At 38.2% G+C, this 24,352-nt stretch overlaps 1 protein-coding gene and 1 pseudogene across 3 annotated transcripts in view; both read left to right on the top strand.

Annotated features, from left to right (window-relative positions):
- The window catches only part of SWT1 (SWT1, RNA endoribonuclease homolog), a 127,475-nt gene extending 106,998 nt beyond the window's left edge, over positions 1-20,477 (top strand). For all 3 annotated transcript variants that reach the window (XM_025362529.1, XM_025362538.1, XM_025362546.1), the window contains exons 18-19: positions 5,344-5,408; positions 19,373-20,477. In XM_025362529.1, the coding sequence (XP_025218314.1) occupies positions 5,344-5,408; positions 19,373-19,502 (195 nt within the window). In that variant the 3' untranslated portion in view covers positions 19,503-20,477. The remainder of the gene's footprint in view (positions 1-5,343; positions 5,409-19,372) is intronic.
- LOC112609641 lies at positions 9,563-10,559 on the top strand (annotated as a pseudogene).
- Positions 20,478-24,352: the final 3,875 nt, after the last annotated feature.

Here is a 24,352-nt window from a genome sequence, read left to right as displayed (position 1 = left end):
CTTTAAACAAGTTTTAGTGTAAATAAACATAGTAGGAGTTCTAAAACATAATGGAATGCTATTTAATTGATACTTGCTTTAAATTATTGAATGCCATAAAAGTTTGTCAGTGACATATGCTTTTTTCTCCCTTTTAAAAAACTATATTTAAGGTGTATAGCAGGATGTTTTGATATGTTATACATAGTGAAGTGGTTTCTGTAGGTAAGTAAATAAACATATCAGTTATCTCACTGTTACCCCTTTTTGTGTATGTGACAAGAGCACCTAAAATGTACTCTTTTAGCAAAAATTTTGAATATAGTACAATCTTATTAACTATAGACCTCGTGTTGTATGATCTGTAGGCTTGTTCATCCTACCTATCTGCAACTTCCTATCCTGTGACCTACAACTGTCCATTTCCTCCCCTCCTCCCTGCCAGTGACATATTCAATTTTTTCTTTCATTCCCTAAGTAAAAATATGAGAGTCCTAAAATAACACGCTTTCTCCAATGTGAAATTGTTTCTCATCAGGGGTGCTACGGGCATTTTGGACAGGTCAGTTCTTCGTTGTGTGGAACACTGCAGGATGTTTAACATCCCTGTACATCAGGTACTAAATGCCTATAGCTATCCCAGTTGTGACAACCAAAAGTATTCCATCTCCCCATCCAACTTACATACCCAGAATACCTCAGAAAGGAAGAACTCCTGGTTGAGAAATACTTATGACTGGAAAGGAAAGCTATAATTTAGTTTCCTTTATAGTGGCAACATAAACCCTGGAGGTAGAACTAAATGAGGCTTCAGTGTATTTTGTAAATTAACCTGCATGCTCTCCTCATCATTACTGAACCGAAGTGAGTATTCTGTTGATTGTCAATTTCTAGTTGCTTGATGCTCTTTGTTCATGTTTCCTGTAACATTATTACTTTCAATTTTGTGCGTGTATGTGTTTAATTTTTAAAACATTCTAAATGAAGGAATGTGGCATATATTCAAGTCTCACATTTCTTATGAAGTCAAACTCCTTTAAGTATATTTCTTCACTTTTATTCCTGGTTAGCTCTTTGTAACTTTTTGTATGCCACATCTTCCATTAAGAAGCCAGTGATTAAGAACATAGACTCTGAGGTCGAACTACCCGTGCTTAAATGTTGGTTCTTCTACTTATTAACTAGGAAGAGTTATTTAATTCTCCTTGTCTCAATTTCTTCATCTGTAAAATGAAAGTAACAATAGTAGGTAAATTATTTGTATTCTGCAAAGATTCAGTAATGTAAAATATGTAAAGTGCTCCAAAAAGTACCAGGCACAGAGTGAGTGTTTGATAAGTGTTAACTAGTCTTGACCAGGCTCGGTGGTTCACGCCTGTAATCCTAGCACTTTGGGAGGCTGAGGTCAGTGGATCGCTTGAACCTAGGAGTTCACGACCAGTCTTGGCAACACAGCGAGACCCCATCTCTCTAAAAAACAAACAAAATTAGCCGGCATGGTGGCATGCACCTGTGGTCCCAGCTCCTTGGGAGGCCGAGATGAGAAGATTGTCTGAGTCCGGGAGGTCAAGGCTGCAGTGAGCCGTGTTCATACCACTGCACTCCAGCCTGGTTGACAGAGCAAGACCCTGTCTCAAAAAAAAAAAGGGGGAGGGTGATGGTTAACTAGTTTTATTTAAGCAACGAATGGTGTTTATATGGGCTTTGTAGGAGTCAGCCTTAATTCAGCCGGGCGCCGTGGCTCACATCTATAATCAGCACTTTCGAAGGCCGAGGCAGGTGGATCACTTGAGGTCAGGAGTTTGAGACCAGGCTGGCCAACATGATGAAACCCTATCTTTACTAAAAATACAAAAATTAGCTAGGAGTAGTGGTAAGGGCCTGCAATCCCAGCTACTCATAAGGCTGAGAGGCAGGAGAATTGCTTGAACCCAGGAGGCAGAGGTTACAGAGAGCCAAGATCGTGCTGCTGCACTCCAGCCCAGGTGACAGTGTGAGGCTCTGTCTCAAATAAATAAATAAATAAATAAGAGACTTCTTTATCACCACATTATTTGATTATTAAGAGAACTTCCTCTTTTGAGATGATTCATATAATTATTTCATCTTATTTTTTGAATTGCTGGAGAATTGCTTGGACCTGGGAGGTAGAGGTTGCCGTGAGCTGAGATTGCACCACTGCACTACAGCCTGGCTGACAGAGTGAGACTCTTGTCTCAAAAAAGTTAAAATATGCTGGGCACAGTGGCTCATGCTTGTAATCCCAGCACTTTGGGAGGCCGAGGCAGGCAGATCATGAGGTCAGGAGTTCAAGACCAGCCTGGCCAACATAGTGAAACCCCGTCTCTACTAAAAATACAAAAAAATTAGCTGGGCATGGTGGTGGATGCCTGTAATCCCAGCTACTCAGGAGGCTGAGGCAGGAGAACTGCTTGAACCCAGGAGGCAGAGGTTCCAGAGAGCCAAGATCGCGCCACTGCACTCCAGCCCGGGCGACAGTGTGAGACTCTGTCTCAAATAAATAAATAAATAAGAGCCTTAATTCTTTATCACCACATTATATGATTATTAAGAGAACTTCCTCTTTTGAGATGATTCATATAATTATTTCATCTTACTTTCTGAATTTCAAATCAAAACATTAAGTCTAACAAAAATATATATGTGGAACTGGGCACGGTGGCTGTAATCCCAGCATCTCAGGAGGCTGGAGGTGGGAGGATCACTTGAGGCCAGGTGTTCAAGGCTGCAGTGAGCCATGATCATGCCACTGCACTCCAGACTGGGTGACACAGCAAGACTCCAGCTCTAAAATATATATGAACAATAGGACAATTTAAAAATTACATATGCTGGAAAATTCTGGGGCATAGTTCTTTATAATTTAGTACTTTCTATTGCCAAGAGTATTAGAAGAAAGTACCTAACTTATTAATTATAAGAATATATGGATCTCTTGCTTGATGATATCTTGTGATATAAACAAGAAAGAAATTTAAAAATTAAAAAAAAATATGTAGATCTAAGAATCAGATATATGTAAAATATATATATTAGAGACAGGGTCTTAGTGTGTTGCCCAGGCTGGGGTGCAGTGGCTGTTCACAGGCACAGTCATGACACACTAGATCCTTGAACTCCTAGGCTCAAGCAATCTTCCTACCTCAGCATCCCAGGTAGCTGGGACTACAGGCACACACCATTGTGCCTGACTGATTCACAGATTTTTAAAATCATTTCTCTTAAAAGAATTACTTTTCCTACATCACTTACTACATTGGATATATTTGTCTAATATAAAAAACAATGGTAGGACTGTCTAAATCTTTTAAGGAATTTGACTATTTTTATACTTCTCCTTTGCCTTTTCTTGAATTTTTAAATTAAAAATAAGCCATTTCTAACATCTGGCTTTTATTGTAAGTAGCACAGTTAAAAAGTAATGATACGCATTTCACAATTCACTTTATAGTCACAACTCTAATGTTTGCTGACAGTGGCATCTTCTAGCTATTTTTTCCCCTGGAAATTAAAATTGTTCATTTAACCATGGAGGTGATATTTAACAGTTGTAATTTCAAATGTCTCAATATGGGTAAATGAAAATGTCTTCGTAGTCAAAATTAATTAATATGGTGAAACAGGCCATCATGAGACTGCACTTCAGTTTTTCTTTATTAGTAAAGTAACTACCTACTTTGTAAATTATCTACTGTAACCTGGAATTATGTCACCTTTGTACTTCCAGCTGTGTTCTTGGATAAACGTCTAAATGTATGTGGATGGTTGCTTTTACAACTAAAGATAAATCTAGATATTTAAAAAAAAACTATTTAAAAGCTTAATGTAAATTATTTTATATTCATATTTAACAGGTTCAAAGTCAGTTTTTCAGCTGATTTTTCTCAACAGTTGATAGAAAATGGATCATTCCCTTCATCCTCTGACCAAATATCTGCAGTGTGTTGACATTTGGTGGCCTGTGTTCTGATACATTGTAGGTCCCGGAATGTGTGGCTATGGTAAAAATATCAGCGGCCCTTAGGAGAAGGCAGAACATGTAAAGAAGGAAGAAGTGGACTGGTTGATAGTTTAAATGAATATTTTATAACATTTTTAGAAGATTATTTTAATAAAAATTGTGGTAAATTATATACCGATTTCATATAATCATTAAATATGATATCAAATATATAATTAAATACTAGTAAATATATAAATATATGCTAACGTTAAGCAAAATATCCATATTCATTTAAATATTTGAAAACCATATATATGTGTGTGTATATAAATATATAATTGTTTTTTAATAGAGACAGGGTCTCATATGTTGCTCAGGCTAGTCTCAAACTCCTGGGTTCAAATGATCTTCACACCTTGACCTTCCGAAGTGCTGGGATTATAGGCGTGAGCTGTTGCATCTGGCCAAAAAACTGTATATTTTTAAACTTTCAGTGAATAAAACATTTTCTATACAAATACGGTAAACTTTCTATGAAAGCATTGAAGAAAGTCATGGAGTTTTTACCAATAAGCAATACGTTGAATCATATAGAAGACTTTTATGATATGAATCTTTAAATTAGTAGTCATTAAATCAGGGTGGTATCATTCTTCCTCACCAAAAAATGCATGCCAGCTAGCAACACTTAGAAATATTTTCTTAAGTAAACTGAATAGAAATTAGCCTTATTGTTTCCTTTTACTAATTCTAAATTTCTGAAAATTTAGGCAATATGCTATTTGTTATCTGATCAAAATAATTTTTCTCTGCAAGTTTTCAGATTCTCCCTTGCAGATAAATAGGAATATTGTCTAAATCAATAGCAAGTTTCAAGAAATAAAAGATTCCTTCACTGTGTCTTCCATATGTGTGCCACAGCTAGTTTTTATATGATGAAATATTTTTATATTTGTGGTATTATAAATTATATCTCTGAATTATAGATATTTATTAACTTAAACCTATAAGTTTAAACATGTAGACCTCAATAATCTGAAAAATACATTTCTTTAGAAAATGTCTATAAATAAGACTTTTTCCTAAACCAGATAGAACTGTCTGCAGTTTCTAATCTTATCTGTGTTTTTCTGTCCATTTGATCTCTACTATGTCTAGGTCCATCTCACCTCTGCTGGTTCTACTAACAGATTAAGATGTAACAGTGGGATTCATATTTTTGCACAGAGTTCCATGTTAGCATTATGGTCATTGCACTTCTTCTTGTTACCATTTAATCCTTTTTATGCAGTAACTAGAAATTTGAACTTTCCTCTCAGAATATGGGCTACTCTAATTTTGCTATCATCACTCATTTTAATTAATATAATTTTTAATAACTATATCTTGGTTCCTTTCAGGTAAATAAAAATGTCAAATTTACTGCCCAGGAACTTTATGATTGTGTCTCTCAGACTGAATATAGGTAAGTCATATCTATACATAGATAGAAACCATTGTAACAAGCTTTTCCATATACGGCAGCACTTGGTGGTGGTGGTGATGTGTTTTTTCATTGTCTTTTCACTACACTATGTTTTTTTTTTTAACTTTACTAATATGAAATATTTCCTACATACAAAAAGGTCATGTGTTGTGTGTTTATCAGCTGTAAGGTTTAAAGTGGTTCTCAAATTTTTTGGCCTCAAGATTCTGTTACATTTTTTAAAATTACTGAAGATCCCAAAGAGCTTTTCTTTATATGGTTCATTATCTAGCTATATTTGCTGAATTAAAACTTAGAACTGAGAATTTCAAAATGTTTATTAATTCGTTAAAAAATAACCACATGTTAAGATAAATAACGTATTATGAAAATATTAAAAGTAACAATGTTGTACATTTTTGCAAATCTTTTAATGACTGACTTAATAGAAGGCAGCGGGATTCTTATAACTGCTTTTGCATTCAATCTGTTGTGATAAGCATGGCTGGATTGCTGGAAAACTACTGTTCACTTTTGCGAGAACAAGAGTGCAAAAGACAAATCACATCTTAGTCTTTATTTATTTGTTTGTTTGGTTGGTTTTTTAAAAATTTTTTTCTTTGAGAAGGAGTTTTGCTCTTGTTACCCAGGCTGGAGTGCAATGGTGCGATCTCAGCTCACTGCATCCTCCGCCTCCTAGGTTCAAGCGATTCTCCTGCCTCAGCCTCCTGAGTAGCTGGGGTTGTAGGCACCCACCACCACGCCCAGCTAATTTTTTATATTTTTAGTAGAGACAGGGTTTAACCATGTTGGCCAGGCTGGTCTTGAACTCCTGAGCTCAGTTGATTAGCCCACCTCAGCCTCCCAAAGTGCTGGGATTACAGAAATGAGCCACCGCGCCCAGCCACATCTTAGTCTTTTTATGGAAATAGCTTTGGCTTCTTTGACCTCGCATACCCTCTGAAAGAGTCTTAGATTCCCTGTGGTCCCCAGACCATGTTTTAAAGAACAACTGATATAAAAAATACCCATCTGCCTACCATTCAACTAACAAACTTGAATTGTACCCATTCTAGCTGTAACCTCCCTTTTATTCTCTCTCGAGGGATTGTATCTTTATAGTTCTCATCTTTTTTTTTAATGGTTTTACTGAGTATTATTTATAACAAAAATATATTGATTTATTTTGCTGATTTTCGAACTTAAATGTATCACACTATACTTTTTTCCCTAAAATAATTTGTTTTATAGCACTCATACATAACAAAAAGGGCAAGTATTATAAATCCAATTCTTTGTTTTAATCTTCTTTTTTAAATTTTTTAATGAGACAGGGTCTCACTATGTTGCCCAGGGTGGTCTCGAACTCCTGGACTCAAGCAGTCCTCCTGTCCCGGCTTCCCAAAGTACAGGGATTGATTACAGGCATGAGCCACCATGCCCAGCCACAAATCCAATTCTTATATACACAGGGTATAGTTGTGAAGCCTTTGCTGTGGGCTAAATGTGTACCCTCCAAACTCATACATTGAAATCTAATCCCCAGTGCGATAGTATCAGAAGATGGGGCCTTTGAGAATTGGATTAGTGCCTTTATAAAAGAGATTTCAGAGCATTAGCTAATTCCTTCCCTTCTGCCATGTGAGAACACATAGAAGGCACAGTCTGTGAGGAAGAGGACCCTCACCAGACACCAAATCTGCTGGTGCTTTGATCTTGAACTTCCCAGCCTCCAGATCTGTGAGAAATTTAACTTGTTTATAAGCTGCCCAATCTAAGATATTTTGTTATGGCAGCCTGGACAGTCTAAGATATCCTTCTAATTCTAGACCCAGGCAAATTTATGAGGAGCTAAAACTGTTTAACTCCTTCACTGTTGCCTTCCAGTAGCCTCCACCACTACATATGCCATTTTAGCTTAACATCAGGATTCATCCATGTTGATACATGGGGCAGTAGTTGGTTTTCAGTGAGTTCTATTATAACACGACACGTGCATTTGTAAATGTCGCCACTGCATTGTGTAGTCATGCAATAAAAACCACAAGACTTATGGGCAAAATCAGATTAGGAGCGTAACACTTAACCTCATTTGGGACACATTTTTAAAAAGATAGGAACTTAATAAAAGTATCACTAAACCACAGTTCATTTGCTATTTATAACTTACATATGTACCTGTGTGGCTACAAAATATTATGAGCAGGTCTAGCGACAAAGTTAACTAGCAAAATGCTTCTGTTAAAGCTCCAGACTGGTAAGTTTGTTTGAGGATATCAGATGTAGGATTGATAGTCATACATAAATGTTTCAACACAACTATGAAAGTTCACCAACTCATTAGATCAAAATAAGTTTTTCAAGAAAATCTGAAGCCAGTTGGCATACACAAATCTGTTATAGTTGGGGGAGAAAATGATTTCTTGCCCTAATCTTCAGATTATCAGTGAATTGGTTGTACTCATATAGATTTTTACATATAATCCACAAAATATTGTGTGAGATGTGTCAAAAACATAGCATCTTCCAATCTTAGCCATATTTTTTAGTGTAAAAAGCTTATTGTAGATACATGGAGGCCACAATCTCTTGAAGCATGATCCTAGTAGACATCTAGAATTATTTTGATTTTAGCATACTTTTGGAGTAGTTAGCAGGGTTTTTATTGGGGAGAAGTTCAGGAGTCAGGTCAAATATTCATAGTTAAAGTAGTTGTATTTTTTTTTTGTTTTCTTTCCATTTACTGTGTCAGAGATTTAAACTATGAAGTTAATCAGCAAACCCTCTTTTATACGCAGAAGGATGATTTTAAAGAGAAATCAAATATATTTAATATCTTGAAGGCATTGAAAAATGGTAATTGCTGCTCAGCAAGCTTTCAGTTAATAGCATTTAGAACTTCTGGGTATTTTTGTGAAATTATTTGCCCGTATATTTGCCAGTATCTTCCATATGCGTCTCTAGGGTGCTCCACAGCTTAAAATTTTTTTGAATAAGCTGCCAAAAGAGAGAGGGTTTTTTGGTTTCACTGGTTCATACTAGATATGAGGCCAGTTGTGGCAGATGAAAGGTGACACCATTTTCCTGTGACTCAGAGGTGAAAACAGAAGAATGATTTAACTTGCACATAGATGACTCCCTTTGGGAATGTGAAGGACAGTTACTTAATGTTTAAGACAATTATTTAAATTGTCTGAATTTGATAATCTTTGTTTTTGTTTTTTTTAAAGCATTAGTTGTAAACAAGGAAACTGTTGATGTGCCACACCATACTTATTGCAATAAGGAGATGTGAAATAATGAGAAATGTATCTATGCCCTGATATGGTTAGGTTTTGTGCCTCCACCCAAATCTCATCTTGAATTGTAATGCCTGTAATCCCTACAATTCCTACATTTCGAGGGAGAGGCCAGGTGAAGGTAATTGAATCATGAGAGCAGTTTCCCCCATGCCGTTCTCACGATAGTGAGTGAGTTCTCATGAAATCTGATGGTTTTATAAGAGGCTCTTCCCACTTCACTCAGCACTTCTCATTCCTGCTGCCTTGTGAAGAAGGTGCCTTGCTTCCCCTTCTGCCTGAGGACTCCCCAGCCATGCTGAATGAACTGTGAGTCAGCTAAAACTCTTTCCTTTATAAATTACCCAGTTTGGGGCAGTTCTTTGTAGCATATGAAAATGGACTAATGACAGTTGCTGGCTCTGGTTCCTGTGACAGAGGTCCTAAAACCCTTATAGATAGGATTTCTGGGAGAATCTTTTGTTCTAATCTTTGGTCTTTAACCTGGATTCCTGACACAGAGCTCCTAAATCTCTTGGAATTTCCTAAGTGATAGGAGCATTGTTTGCTCTAATGAGGCAACTCTTGGTGGGCTCCTGGATGGGGCTGGTCACCAGAAGGACCAAGTCATGATTAGAAGCTTAACACATTCAGCTCTACCCGCTATCCTCTGGGAAGGGGAGCGGGGCTTGAAGTTGAATTAATAAATCCATCATGCCTGTAGGATGAAGCCTTCTCCATGAAAATTCCTGAAGTGGCAGCAGCTGCCAAACTGGAATAGGAGAAGCTGGGACTGGAGGAGCTGCAGGAGTCCTTGCCGCTGTCGGTGTTTGCGAGTGGCAGGGAGCCAGGCCTTGAGGGATGGGGTGTGCTGTGATGCCAGAGCTGGCGGTGCAGAAGGTGGTGGTCTACCCCCTGTTGCTGCTCAGTGTGGTGGATCACTTCAACTGATTTGGCGAGGCTGGAAACCAGAAGCAAGCTATTGGGGTCATGGCAAAAGAAAATACTTGATGTGTCCAAGAGTTTTGCAGTCCCTTTTTATGATAATGACTAAGTCCCTTTTTATGAAGATGACAAAGATGATGCTGTCTGATTTTTAGATCAAGATTATTTGGAAAACATGTATGGAATGTTTAAGAAGGTAAATGCCAGAGAAAGAATATTTGAGTGGCACCACACAGGCCATAAACTTTACAAGAATGCCATTGCCATCAGTGAAGTAACGAAATGATACTGCCCTAACTCTTGTTTTGGTCATTATTGATGTGAAACCCAAGGACCTGAGCCTGCCAACAGAAGCATATATTTCAGTGGAAGAAGTTCATGTGGATAGAACTACAACCATAAAAACATTTGAGCTTGTGACCAGTGAAACCAGAGCATAGGAAGCTGAGGAAGTCAGAGTCGAATGCTTGTTATGAGACATCAAAGACACTACCGTGGGCACTCTTTCCCAGCAGATTATAAACCAAGTCTCTGCATGGCTTGAAGGGACTGAACTCCACGCTTCTGGATATCAGGAGCTACCAGGTAAAAGTAGTGACAGGCAAGCTACCCATAGACCATCAGATCATCCACCTGCTGTAGGATGTCTTCAGCCTGCTGCCAGATGTCAGCCCTGATGAGTTTGTCAAGGCCTTTCACCTGAAGACCGACAACCAAATGGAGGTGATGTACGTGGCCTTGCTCATCTGTTTTTGGCTGCCCTGCACAGCCTTATCAACAACAAGATTGCCAACCAGGATGCAGAGAAGAGAGAAGGACAGGAAAAGGAGAGAGCAAAAAGGATAGAAAAGATGACAGAGAGAAAGATAAAGATAAGGAAAACATAAAGAGTGCTATAAAGGAAGAAGAGAAAAAGGAGAAAAAGTGAAAATGTGGCTTTTAAAATTTGTAAATTAACCTTATAAAGTAAATCAGTGTGCTCCTAGAAGGTTCTTGCTTGCTTTTAGTGCTTTTTGAAAAGCTGTTCTACTGACAGCCCTCTGCTTCTGACCACCCTTGCTGTGGCATTACATGGAAGCAAATGGATAGAGGGACTGATCTTGTACCTAATACTGCAGTTTCAACTGCTGTTGAGTTGAGGATATAATAGTCAGCTCCGGCTTCAGATTGTGTGAGAAAAATTAAGAGAAGTCAACATAACATTTTTGGTACTCTTCATTCTTTACCTGTAAAACCAAGAGTTGAATTTTCCCCCACCTTAAAAGACTCTTGGGGTCTATTTCTGGTAATTTACAAAATTCCTGAATGGAGTGCATGAATTCCACCCATTCTCTGCCTTTTAACGCTTTTGAATTCTGACCCTTTTGAACTCTGTTGAGAAAATCACACCACATTTTGGATCTACATGTAGTTCTGGCATTCTTAGGGCTTGGGATCCAGCTTTATATTTTGTTTACCTTCAAAGAAAATTAAATGGTTTGGTTAAAAAAAAAAAAAAAGCTTCCTGAACTACCAGGTTCAGAGAGCTTCCAGGTTGTTGGACTCGTGGAGTTGCTTGGGAGGTGCCACACACAGAGAAGTCATGGAAGCTCCAGCCCCTTCCAACATATACTTGGTAATACCAAGTATTTTATTCAAAAAATGAGTAAAACATAAATATTTCCCTGAGTTCTGTAAGCTGTCCTAGCAAACTGAATCTGAGGAGGGAGTTGTTGTGGGACCTCCTGATTTATAAGCCAGTTGGTCAGAAGTATAGGTGACACTGTTACTTGTAGTTGTTGTCTGAAGCGGGGGGCAGTCTTGTTTGACGAGCCTGCAACCTGTGGGAGTTGACTCTGACTCCAGATAGTGTCAAAATTGAATTGAATTCTAGTACACCGAGTTGGTGTTCACTGGAGAATTGGTTGCCATGTGGAGAAAACCCCACACACACCTGGGGTCAGAATTGTTGAGTGGAGTATATGAGAGTATAGTAGGAAACCCCACAATCTCCAGGTCGACCAACTGGCTATAAATTGGGGGTTCCCATGACTCCCTCTTCAGGTTCAACTAATTTGCTAGAGTGGCTCATAGCACTCAGGGAAACATTTTACTTACATTTACCCATTTATTATGAAGGGTAAATTAAAGGATACAATTGAACAGGTAGATGAAGAGGAGATCCATAGAGTGAGGTTCAGGAAAGTCCCAAACAGAGGAGCCTCTGTCCCCATGGAGTTGGGTGTGCCACCCTCCTGGCATATGTATATAATTAAGTAGCTCAAGAACATAAACCTGTTTGATGGGTTCTAATAAAGCAAGGAATTAAGGTTTTATATTAAAGCAGCTTTGAGGAAAAGTGAATTCCATAAGATACAGAAGAACCTTGGTGCTTATATCTGCAATTCAGCTGGTGTTTTCTCTTCTCCAGTTTTTAGACTCTCTGAAGTAGCTTTTGCTCTTGCCAGTGGAGTGTCTGAGCACTGCTAACCCTGAGCAGACGAGAAGTTTGCTTCAAATCCAAGATAGTAAATTAAGGAGATTATCAAACAGATCTCTTGTGTGATATCTTCTATCTTTATGAGAAATTAGGTACAGCATTTAATTCACTTTTTTTCTGGCTTGTAAGTTCTTGATAAAGTGTTTTGACATGTTTGTTAGGCAAGTTTCTAAGGTTTTTTTTTTTTTTTTCACTTTATGAGATGATAAACTAGTTTGTGACATCGGCCTCAAAGTACCTGACTGTATGAGACGGATACCAAACCAAACTGTTTTTCTTGCTCTGAAACTCATCACAACACACTTCTGACACCAGGCAATCAGATGTACCCCATCTCCGACATATAACATGTGACCTTTGTATCTCTCTTTTTTCACTTAGCATAATGTTTTTGAGGTTCATTCACATTTTAGCATATATCAATACTTCATTCCTTTTCGTGGCTGAATAAGATTCCATCACACACACACATATACACACCACATTTTGTTCATTCATCTCTTGATGGACATTTGGGTTCTTTCCACTTTTTGACTCTTATAAATAATATTGCTCTTTGTGTATAAATATTGGAATTCTTATAATTCTTTTCCATTTTAGGGGTCATATACCTAGGAGTAGAATTCCTGGGTGAGATTCGAATTCTCAGAAGCTACACTATTTTACATTTCCACTAACAATATACAACAGTTCCAGTTTCTCTTCATCTTGGACAACACTTGTTATTTTCCGTTTTTTTGGTTTTGGTTAGTTATTGCCATCCTGATGAGTATGAAATTGTATCTCATTGTGATTTCAATTTGTATTTCTCTAATGTTAATTAGGGAAGGGGCTGAACTTCTTTTCATGTGCTATTTGGCCATTTGTATATCTTCTTTGGAGAAATGTCTGTTCAAGCCCTTTGCTCATTTTTAGTGGATTGGTTTTCTTTCTGTTATTAGAATTCTTTATGAGGAATTTGGCCCCAGGCCAAAATCTTACATGTGATGTTTGAACCCACTATAGACAATTACAAGGCTTTATCTGACAAACTCAATGGGGGAAGCTGCTTTCTTCATACCTAAGGAAATGTTGGCCTAAAAGGAAGAGTTGAGGCACAAAAAAATAAAGAGTTTACTTGAGCCAGAGTGAAGACAGCTGCCCCGATATGTGTTAAAGTTGCCTTGAGGAGTGTACCCTCAGCTCTTGTTACGAGCGAATTTTTAAAGGCAAAGAGAACAAGGAGTGGGCTGATACAAAGTTATTTGACAGGAATTCTCAGTAGTTGACAGGGATATCATTGTTCAGTGGTTGGCTATACATTGTTGAATTAGAGGGTATGAGTTAGGGTGTCCAGCATATGGCAGTTATGGCTTCTTCTTGTCAGTTAGCCTAGAGCCCACATAGCAAGTGGCTTCAAGAGATAATTATTTAGCTCAAGGCGAAGTGATGTGACTGCTGTTTCATTCCAGTGACTCTCTGGACCTGATAGCTTAAATGGGCTTGCATTCCTCAGTTAAGTTTCTTTTTTTTTCCATGCCAGTGTATGCTACTTTCTGGAGGTACTTACTGGCAGTGACTGAGACTCCCTGCAGCCACGCTCACACACAGCTGCATTCCTAGCTCAGGTGACTGTTTGGAGGCCTTCTTATGGGGAGATGGGGGAGTTGGCTGAGGCACTTCCCAGGTACCTCCACTTAGGCTTCCTTTGGGAGGCTTTGGCTAAGGTATTTCTCTCTGATCTGACTCAGTATTTTTCCACTTCTAGCCCTTCCTCCTCTGCCTCCCCATGGGCCCCTGGGTTCATAAAGATGCAGAGAGGAAGCAGCCTTCTTCAGGGCTTCTCAGCAGTGCGACAGTGTGCCCCACCCCGACAACCCTGCAGCGCATATTTATCTGACCCTTTCCTAGGGAAGTAATGAAATACTGGAGAACTAGCACCTCTCATTTTGCCCCTTGCTTATACTGTGGCAAGAAGTGAATAAAGACTTGATTGTTACTTTTAGTTTGCCTTGTCCTTATTAACCACATCAACACCTGGCAGCTCAACATGTTATATATTCTTGATAGTAGACCCTTATCAGATACATAATTTGCACATATTTTCTCCCACTCTGTAAGTTGTCTTCACTTTTTGGTAGTATCCTTTGGTGTACAAAAGTTTTAAATTTTGATTATTTGTGTATTTTTTCTTGCATTGCCTGTGCTTTTAAGACTACTTAAGAATTCACTGCCAAACCTAAGGTTATGAAGATTTATCCCAGTATTTTCTTCTAACATATTTATAGTTTTAGCTCTTACATTTAGGCCATTGATCCATTTTGAGTTAATTTTTGTATATGATGTAAGGTAAGGGGTCCAGCTTCACTCATGCATTCATCCATCCATATACATGCATGTGGATATCAAGTTTTCCTAGTAGCATTATTATTGAAGAGACCAGTCTTTCTCCATTGGATGGTCTTGGCATCCTTGATGAAAATCAGTTGACCATATATGTGAGGGTTTATTTCAGAACTTTCAGTTCTGATCCATTGAATGTCTGTCTATCTGCTCATACCAAACTATTTTGGTAACAGTTCCTTTGTAGTGAGTTTTGAAATTGACAAGTGTTTTAAGTCCTCTAACATTTTCCTTTTTCAAGATTTTGTTATTTGGGATGCCTTGCAATTCTATCTGAATTTTAGGATCAGCTTTTCTGTTTCTACAAAAAAGGTTGTTGGGATTTTGATAGAAATTGCATTGACAATGTAGATCAGTTTGGGGAGTATTACCATCTTACTAAATATTACAGTCCATTAACATAGGATGCCTTTTCTCTTATTTAGATATTCTTTAATTTCTTTTAGCAGTGTTTTTTGTTTTTTTGTTTTTTTGAGACAGTCTCACTCTGTCACCCAGGCTGGAGTGCAGTGGCACGATCTCGGCTCACTGTAACCTCTGCCTCCTGGGTTCAAGCAATTTTCCTGCCTCAGCCTCCTGAGTAAGTCGGATTACAGGCACATGCCACCAGGCCTGACTAATTTTTGTATGTTGTTCGTAGAGACGGGGTTTCACCATGTTGGCCAGGCCAGTCTTGAACTCCTGATCTTGTGATCTGCCCTCCTCAGCCTCCCGAAGTGCTGGGATTACAGGCATGAGCCACTGCATCTGGCCAGTGTACAAGTCTTATACCTCTTTGATTAAATTGATTCCCAAGTATTTTATTACTTTTTATGCTATCATAAGCGGAATTGTTTTATTTCCTTTTCTGCTTGTTCATTGCTAATGTATAGGAATACAATTGATTTTTTGTGTTGATCTTTTACATTGCAACTTTGCTAAATTAATTTATTAGATCTAATAGTTATTTTGTGACTTCTTTAGGATCTACAAATAGAAATTATTCTGTTTCTTTGTTTCCAATTTGGATCTCTTTTATTTCTTATTCATGCCTAATTGCTGTTGCTAGAACTTATAGTACAAAGTTGTACAAAGTTGTACAAAATGGTACAAAGTTGAACAGTGAAAGAAGCCTTCCTTGTCGTGTTCTTGATCTGAGGAGGAAAGCATTCATTCTTTTACCATTGATGTTAGCTATTATATACTGCTTTTATATTTATATTTTATATATTACATTGTATTCCATTTTTCTTTTATTTGTGATACACATTGCAAATGTATAGAAAACTTCAGAGGGTTGTAAAACACGTATCCATTATAGACCTCATTCTTGGATTTTGGAAAAATTGCATCAGACATTGGAATTAGATCATGTAAATTCACTAGTACCATGCCATTTTGACCAAATTGGTTATGGGAAGGGAATCACAAATCTGTGTGGAATTATTTTTAAATTGATTTGATAAAATTTTTAGTTATTTTGATCTGAGATTTGGTCAAAGCAAATTTGATACCGTTAATAGGAAAATCTAGAGAAATAGTGGCTGTTGTTTTGCAGAATCTCATGAATCGCAGAACTAGAAGCAACCTCCAGTTTTGAGCTCTCTTCTCGAAAGGATCAGGAATTGGAATCGTTTCACTTGGAAAAAGAGAAATAGGGACATAAAATATTTGTACTATCAGAGGAAGAAGGGAAAGAGAGTTTTTGTTTTAATTTAGGCAGACTCAGGTCAGCTAGATGGTTTTAATAGGCCCAATATAAAGCAAGAACTATCTATCAGTGAACTGCCTCTCACAATAGTGAGTGTCTCATCACCAGGAGGGAAAAGCTGAGGTGAGATGACTCACTGGAGATGCTGCAGAATGACAAGCAGAGGTGTTAAGGTGCCCCTGCAGCCAATATTCTGTCATTCTACAGATTAACCACCAGGAAAAGGAACTTAAGAATGCCTATCATCATGATCTAATAAAAAGTATAGACCAAGCAGACACTATGAAAAACAGCCAATACTTTTGTCAGCCAGTGATGACAGAACTTGCTACAGCAAAATCTGTAGGTGATAATCCATTGTCAGAATACTGACTCACGTGAATTAAGAAACAAATGCCGCTAGGAGGAAAAGAGAAGATAGAGCTCACCTCTTAATTACAAGGGGTGAGGGGAAGAAAAAGATAAGATACAGAAATAGATTCAAAAGTCTAGTTACTGAAAGATATTTTTTTCACATGTGGAATAAATAAGGACAGGAATAGGCGCCTATCCTTTTAGTTTGTTTCATTTTTAAGTTTATAAGAAAACATTTATATCTCTGCTATTTTGAAACTCTTAAGAGTGTTTCAAAATCATTTTTTTGAGTAGTTGTGAAGAATTGGCAGCACCATAGCACTATTTTTAAGCTTTAAATGTAGAAAATGAGATGAGGGTTACACAGAGCCGTAAGTCAGATTTAAATTATTATTATTATTTTTAGGGAGCAGGTCATACTGTATTGCTTAGGCTGCTCTCAAACTCCTGGTCTTCAGTGATCCTCCTGCCTCACCCTTCTGAGTTGCTAGGATTACAGATGCGAGCCACCCAAAAGTCAGGCTTTAATCAGTCTCAGAGAAACCACATATTGTCAAGAAGTGAGATTATTCCAAATATGGTACATTTACTTTATTATTATTTACTTTGGTGGTGTCACTACTCCTTCTTGTCCTGTCCCGAGTTCTGATCGTCCCCTGAGTTCTTCCTTTGTACCCTCCATCAAGCGATCTGTCATGTGGGAGGGCCAGTGGGAGAGGTAGCTAGTGGTTCTCTCCAGCGCCATGAATATGGCAGAGCTATCTCAGAAGCCAAGGAAGTAATGACAGTCTGACTGTTACAATAAAAATGACTGCCAATTTTGAATACCTAACATACCAGATACTATACTAGATGTTTGGTGCTCTTTGTGAACTTATATAGACCATCTCCCAGTAGATGAAAAGAGTTATTTATGGAATTGAATTCTTTGACACTTTGAATTCTAGATGCTAGATATAATGGATTGGTGTCCTACAGTTTGGGATCCCACAATTTGTAGGCTCATGTTAGCTTTCGAGAGCCTGGCTGGCTTTGCCTGAAGTAAAATTGTGAAGTAGATATGGCACATATTAAGCACTCTCTGCTTCCCCACCCTTGGTTTAGGGTCACTAACATTCCTTTGGTAACTGCTAGGTAACTTGTCTCAGCAATCTTTTCTAAGAATTGAAACTCTGTCAACTTCCTTACCCCTCTCAAGTATCTGTTCCTTTCAGGAGGTACATCCTCTTAATATCCTCCAGTCCGCCTCTACTTTACTCTCAAGCCAAATAAGAGAAAAATAAAAATTCTTAATACAATGGACTAACACTGGCGTTTGAAATACATTCTTTGATATTTGAGGTAAAATACTATCAATTATGATTTATTAGCACAAACAACATTGGAAGATAAAAGCACTTAGTTGCACAGATTCTTACATAGCCAACAGGAAGACAACCTTGGTATGATTCCTAGAATTCAGGAATAAGGGCTTCTTCTGTGGTGGACCTGCAACCAACAGGCAAAGCTGGATGCCTAAGCATAGCCTTTTATATAATGGGCTGGGTTGAACAATCTAGTTCTACCTTACTCTCTGAAGGACCTCTCTTAGTAGGAAATGAGCTTATATTAAGATGTTTTAATCCAAGGGGTAAGCCACACAGTTGGAATAGAATTTTTAATATATCCAAAGGAAATGAAGTCATTATGTCAAAAAGATATCTGCACTCCAGTGTTCATTGCGGCACTATTCACAATAGCCAAGATATGGAATCTACCTAAATGTCCATCAGTGAACGAATGGATAGAGAGAATGTGGGATATGTACACAGTGGAATACTATTCACTCTTAAAAAAAGAAGAAAATCTGTCGTTTGGAACAACATGGATGAACCTAAAAGACATAAGTTAAATAAACCAGGCACAGAAAGACAAATACCCACATGTTCTCACTGATACGTGGAATCTAAAAAAGTATGAGTAGAGAATAAAATGGTGGTTACCAGGGGCTAGGAGGATGGGGGACTTTGGGGAGATGGTGGTGAAAGGACACAAAATTTCACTTAGATAGGAGAAATAAGTTCAGAGATCTATTGTACAACATGGCGACTTTAGTTGATGACAATGTATTGTATTTTGAAAATCACTAAGAAAGTAGACTTTGGCTACTTTCAGATGCACTGGCTCATGCCTGCCGTCCCAACACTTTTGGAGGCCAGTGTGGGAGAATTGCTTGAGCCCAGGAATGAGGCCAGCCAGGGCAACATAGTGAGACCCTGTCACTACCAAAAGAAACAAAACAAAACAAAATTAGGTGTGGTTGTGTGTACCAGTGGTCCCAGCTACTTGGGAGGCTAAGGTTAGAGGATCACTTGAGCCTAGGAAGTTGAGGCTATGGTGAGCTGTGATTGCACCACTGTACTCCAGCCTGGACAACAGGAGTGAGACCCTGGCTTTTAAAAATAATAATTAAGGCTGGGCATGGTGACTCACACATGTAATCCTAGCACTTTGGGAGGCCATGGTGGGAGGATCACTTGAGCCCAGGAGTTGGAGACCAGCCTGGGCAAGATGCTGAGACTCCATCTCTAAAAAAAAGGGTTTTTTTTAAAATAGTAATTTTAAAAATGTAGATTTTACACGTCCTCACAACAAAAATAAGTGTGTAGAATAACGCATATGTTATTTAGCTTGATTGAGCCATTCCATAATATATACCTAGTTCAGAATATCATGTTATACATAATAAATACATAGCTTTTGTCAATTAAAAATGTAAAATAAAAGAAAATGAAAAAGAATTTTTATTTCTCTGACTAGCTGTCTTGCAATGATTTAACATTTCTTTTTCTCCTAGGGAAAAGTTAACCATTGGATGCCACCAGCTGGTTGAGATGGAATATACCATGCAGCAGTGCAATGCATCTGTTTATATGGAGGCCAAAAACAGGGGATGGTGTGAAGACATGCTGAACTATAGGATATAAGTACTGATTTGTAACTTTAAAGGAATTGCATTTGTCCTTAAGAATAACAGAGTAGTTTTCAATCTGGTCAGTCTTTTGGGCCAAACCCAAGAGAATTTTAAGAAGTTTCATAGGTACAAAAAGGTGATCGCCTATTACTGACAATCTCTTTGAAGCTCTAAGAAGCCTAATGTGTCCACTATGGAATAAACTCCGTAGACTCCTCTCTTCTGGAGTTCGCAATGCCTCCCTACCTCTACTCTTGATAGTGAGCCAGTATCTCTAAGGAAAGGAGAGACGTATTTTTAGTCATCCTAGGGCAAGAGCCACTGTGGCACCTGAGGAAGACCCAGAGTACAGTATTAGCATTTCTGTCAAACCTAGGTATGGGCATGTGACCAGAGACACTGCCAAACCCTAAGAAATCATTAGGACATGATCATGCTCACTGTATTCCACAAATGAAATCTTATTGTGGGCCGTTTTTTGTGATCAAACTGTCATCCATGTTGACCTGGTGAAAATAACACCCTCCTTCACCTCCCTCAAGGTATTGAAATAGAAATTTGACTTAAGCTCCTACTTCCTTATACAGCCTTTCCTTCTGTGGGCTTGTCACTTTTCAGTGCATTTCTAGTGGGGAAGAGCAGGGTGACCCCTCTGCTGAGTTTCTCCTTAAATGTGAAGCATAATAGATTTATGTAATAGAATTTGGTGGCAGTGACTGATGTTTGCCTCTAGCTAAAACCAACTGTTAAGTTGACTTTTTAGTTACGGGATAAGTTGGAAATCCTTGTTTACTGGAATATATTATGCTTTTGTTAACACATTAGATTAAATCGAACTTGGTATTCTATTATAAATGTTTATTTTTTAAAGCAATAAATAACTTATTTTTGGTAAGATTTGGCTTTTTACTTCCAAATTGTTTCTGATATGTATGTAAGGTGTGATTATAAAAGTGACTCTCTCCAATAAAAGAGAACTTGTTCAGGATATTCACTAGTTGGTGTAGGACCTGTTAAACTTTGGGTTTGCCAGATTAGGAAACCACACCACCAGCTGCACAGATGGGGGCTCCAAATGCCGTCAGAGATATGAGCTTCTGGGCAAATGGAGAAACTTTAAGAGGGCATCTCTGCTCTCTGCCTTTCCTTTTCTTTCCTGAGAAGCCAAATATACATTCATCTGTTGCCTGCGCACTCCCACAAAAAGAACTTTTTTCAAACCTTTATCCCTCAACTTCTAGTTGTTATTGATGGGTTTTTGTTTTTCCTTGTTCTGGTACCTCCTCCTTTTTTTTTTTTTTTTTTTTGTTATCTCTTTGATATAGTTAATCCTTTCCATAAAATTTCTTTTCAGTCCTATCACATATTTACCCTTATGTCTATTTCAGTCTTTAAAAACTTTTTCAATGTTATTGAGATGTGAAGGTGTCCCTTTTTAATTTTCTAGTCTTTTTTATTTAACATCATTTGTTTTAAAATGTTTGTTTTAGCTTTTATTTCTTCCATTTGAAATGTCAGGTCTTGTTTTTTTTTCATGATCTTAAACTTTATTACTTTTCTATTTGTTGTCCTAATCATGTAATGCCGGGGTTGAGAGTTCCTTTACATTAATGGTTTGCAACTTACTTTTTTTTTTTTTTTTTGAGGCAGAGTCTCACTCTGTCACCCAGGCTGGAGTGTAGTGGCTCGGTCTCGGCTCACTGCAACCTCTGCCTCTCAGGTTCAAGCAATTCTCATACCTCAGCTTCCCAAGTAGCTGGGATTACAGGCGTGCGCCATTACGCCTGGCTAATTTTTTCTGTATTTTTAGTAGACATGGGATCTCACCGTGTTTGCCAAGCTGGTCTCGAACTCCTGACCTCAGGTTATCTACCTACCTTCGCCTCCCAAAGTGCTGGGATTACAGGCATGAGCCACCACACTTGGCCTTTGAAACTTACTTTTACAAAAGATAGTTCATTTCTCTCCTGGGAAGACCAGGGAACATCCTCTGGTTTGGAGGGTCTCCAGCTCTCTCCATATTCTGAGCCAAGGAACAGCTGGCTAAAGAATTGAAGTCTGTTGTGTGCCCACAGGGTCCTCTTGTTAAGACCTGCAATGGTCAATTGTGACCGCACAGATTAGAACTTCACAGATGGGTTAATCCCACTTTCATATTGTGGATCTTTGACTATCACATGAAAGACCAGGTGACACAAGACATATCTGAAGCTCTATGTCCTTGATACTTTGAACATCATTTTAAGGGAGAGCAAAAGTCCTTTCATTGTCAATCCAGGTTTATTTAGATGGTGTCTTGGTCAGCTTTCAGAGCCTAGGTCACATTGTTCATATTCTTGACTTTTTGCTCCCTTAGCTAGTATGACAGGTTGGGATGAATTTCCCTCTTTCCTCAAAGGGTGGTGACTACATCCAGCCTCTCAGGATGTGATACTATCCATGGCCCTTTTCTGACTTCGAGATTGGACAGGCCAGTCACATTCCTATTTATTGGGTATTTTGCTAATAAAACTCACTCCAGTGAATAGAACTGAGCTCCATGAAGGCAGGAACTACACTGTGTCTAGTGTCTCATAGTTGTGGTTAGTTAATATTTTTGACAAATTGACCTGCAGGCTCACCTACTTTAAAAAAAAGACATACTTTACCTTTGCCTACCAAAGTTCGACTTGAAAGCTTTTAAGTTTGTCTGGTCTGTCAGGTGAAAAGCCACTCAGTAAAGTCAAACAGATATACCTCTTTTAGATCTTGGAATATGCCCCACCGAAATGGATTCTTCTGGAGCCAGAGTACCTCGAGGTATTGGCTTTCCTGAGGGTTTTAGTATTAATTATATATACTTGTATTTTAAAAAATCCATCTCTATATTCATGCAATTCTTTAATATCTTTGGCTGTTGTTAAAAGCAAGAATTGGCCCCCCTGAGGGTTTGTAGACGAGTTTTGGCCTGTGACAGGAATCCTTCTTAATTCTGATCTAGCTTTGTTTATGAACTAGGTGTAGTTTGTCTCAAATTAATTCTGGATGTTGAAAACCCTGAGGACAGATTCTTGAGCAGAATTACCAATTATAAACCTGGAAGGTGAGGTGGTGGACACCCAGATCTGAGCTACTAGCTTGGTTCAATCTTAAAGCACAAACCATTTTCAACATCCTGTTCTTTATTTCTAATGAGGTAAAATATGGACATGTTCTAAGCCCTTCTTCTAAGCTTGATATTTTAAAGGTTTAGTACCACTTTGGTTAAGCTAGAAAAACAAAACTTCTTTTCCTTCGTAAGTGTAGAGTTCTGTGAGTTCTGTCAAACATGTAATCATCAAGTCAAGATACTAAAGTCACACCACCCCTAAATATTCCCTCATTTCCCTTTGTAATTAACTCCCATCCCTGTCTCAGGAGGCCATCGATGTGTTTGCCATCCCTGTAGTTTTTCCATTCCTGAATGCTATATAAATGGGGACTGTTTTTTTAAGAGACAGGGTCTTGCTATGTTGCCCAAGGCTTGAGTGCAGTGGCTGTTCACAGATATCATAGCATACTACAGCCTTGAACTCCTGGGCTCAGGCAATCGTCTCACCTCAGCCTCCTGAGTAGCTGGGATTACAGGTACACGCCACCACGCCCAGCTAGTGGAGGCTTTTGAGTCTGGCTTTTCATTTGGCATGATGCTTGAGACTTACCCATATATCAGTAGTTCATTCTTTTATTCTCAAGAAGTATTGCATTGCCATGGATGTACAAATTTATTCATTCACCAGGTGGAAGGCTACTTCATTGAATTCAGTTTTTGGTGTTTATGAATAAGGCTGCTATCTTCACATACAGGTTTGTGTGAATATTTTCCTTCACTTGGGTAATATGAATGGGATTGCTTTGTCACAGATTAGAAAGTGGATAGATCGTTTTTTAAACTGCCTGTGCACCTTTGCAGTTCCTCCAGCAATGTACGAGAGTTTAAGTTGCTCTGCAACCTAAGCAGAATTTGGTATATTCAGTTTCAGTAGGTGTATGCCATTTTGGTTTTAATTTACATTTTCTTAATGACTGATTTATGATAGTATCTTTCTGTGTTCTTAGTGGCATCCACTTCTTTTGCAAAGTGTTTTCAAATATTTTACCCATTTAAAAATTGTTTTAACAGATCTCATCTTATTACCTTGCTGGATATTTCAGTTCATCTCAGTAGTTTCATTACTCCAAGTTAGGTCTTTCTGTGTGTCTTTTTTTCTGGTTAAAATTATGTTATTCCCTTTGGTCATCCTGAGCAAATGTGTAGCCTCTATTCATATATGCCTCTGTTAAAGGCATTACACACAGATCCAGCATAATGCTTGAGTTTTGCTTCTCACCTTTGTTCAATCCCCAGTAAGGTGTGGAGCTATTAATAAAGTTGAGTATTTTATTGGCCAAGATTATTGGTGCTCATAGGTTGAAGAACCCAGGACATTCACGTGAGTTTGTATGTTCCTCTTTATAAACTCTACTTGTTGTTCAAAGTGTCATTAATACTCTTGAGAAACTTGCGGTTTTATTATGAAGGATATCTGCAACTCATAGCAATTACTCCTTTTTAACCTAGAGACACTGATTTAACTTAATAAAACCTGTTTACAGGACCAAATTTGTAGCTCAGCCTTACCAAGGATTTAAGGATTCATATATGAGTGTTTTTCTTTCTCCCTTACACCTAATTAACCTTGTATTTTATGTCTCACTTGCTGACTCTTCAGATCTTTGCAACAAAAAGCAGCTGCGTCTAAATTACGACAGCAACTGAGTTTTGCGTGAATCATATTCACTCCTCTGAAGGCAACTCTGCAGTTACAGAAATGTCCTACTGGGGCTCCTCCTTTGCCTTCTTCA

This window comes from Theropithecus gelada, chromosome 1 (genome assembly GCF_003255815.1).
Source record: "Theropithecus gelada isolate Dixy chromosome 1, Tgel_1.0, whole genome shotgun sequence".
In the NCBI taxonomy this organism is placed as follows: Eukaryota; Metazoa; Chordata; class Mammalia; order Primates; family Cercopithecidae; genus Theropithecus; species Theropithecus gelada.
The sequence above is the reverse complement of the archived record's forward strand: the minus strand, read 5'-3'. Positions and strand labels throughout refer to the sequence as shown.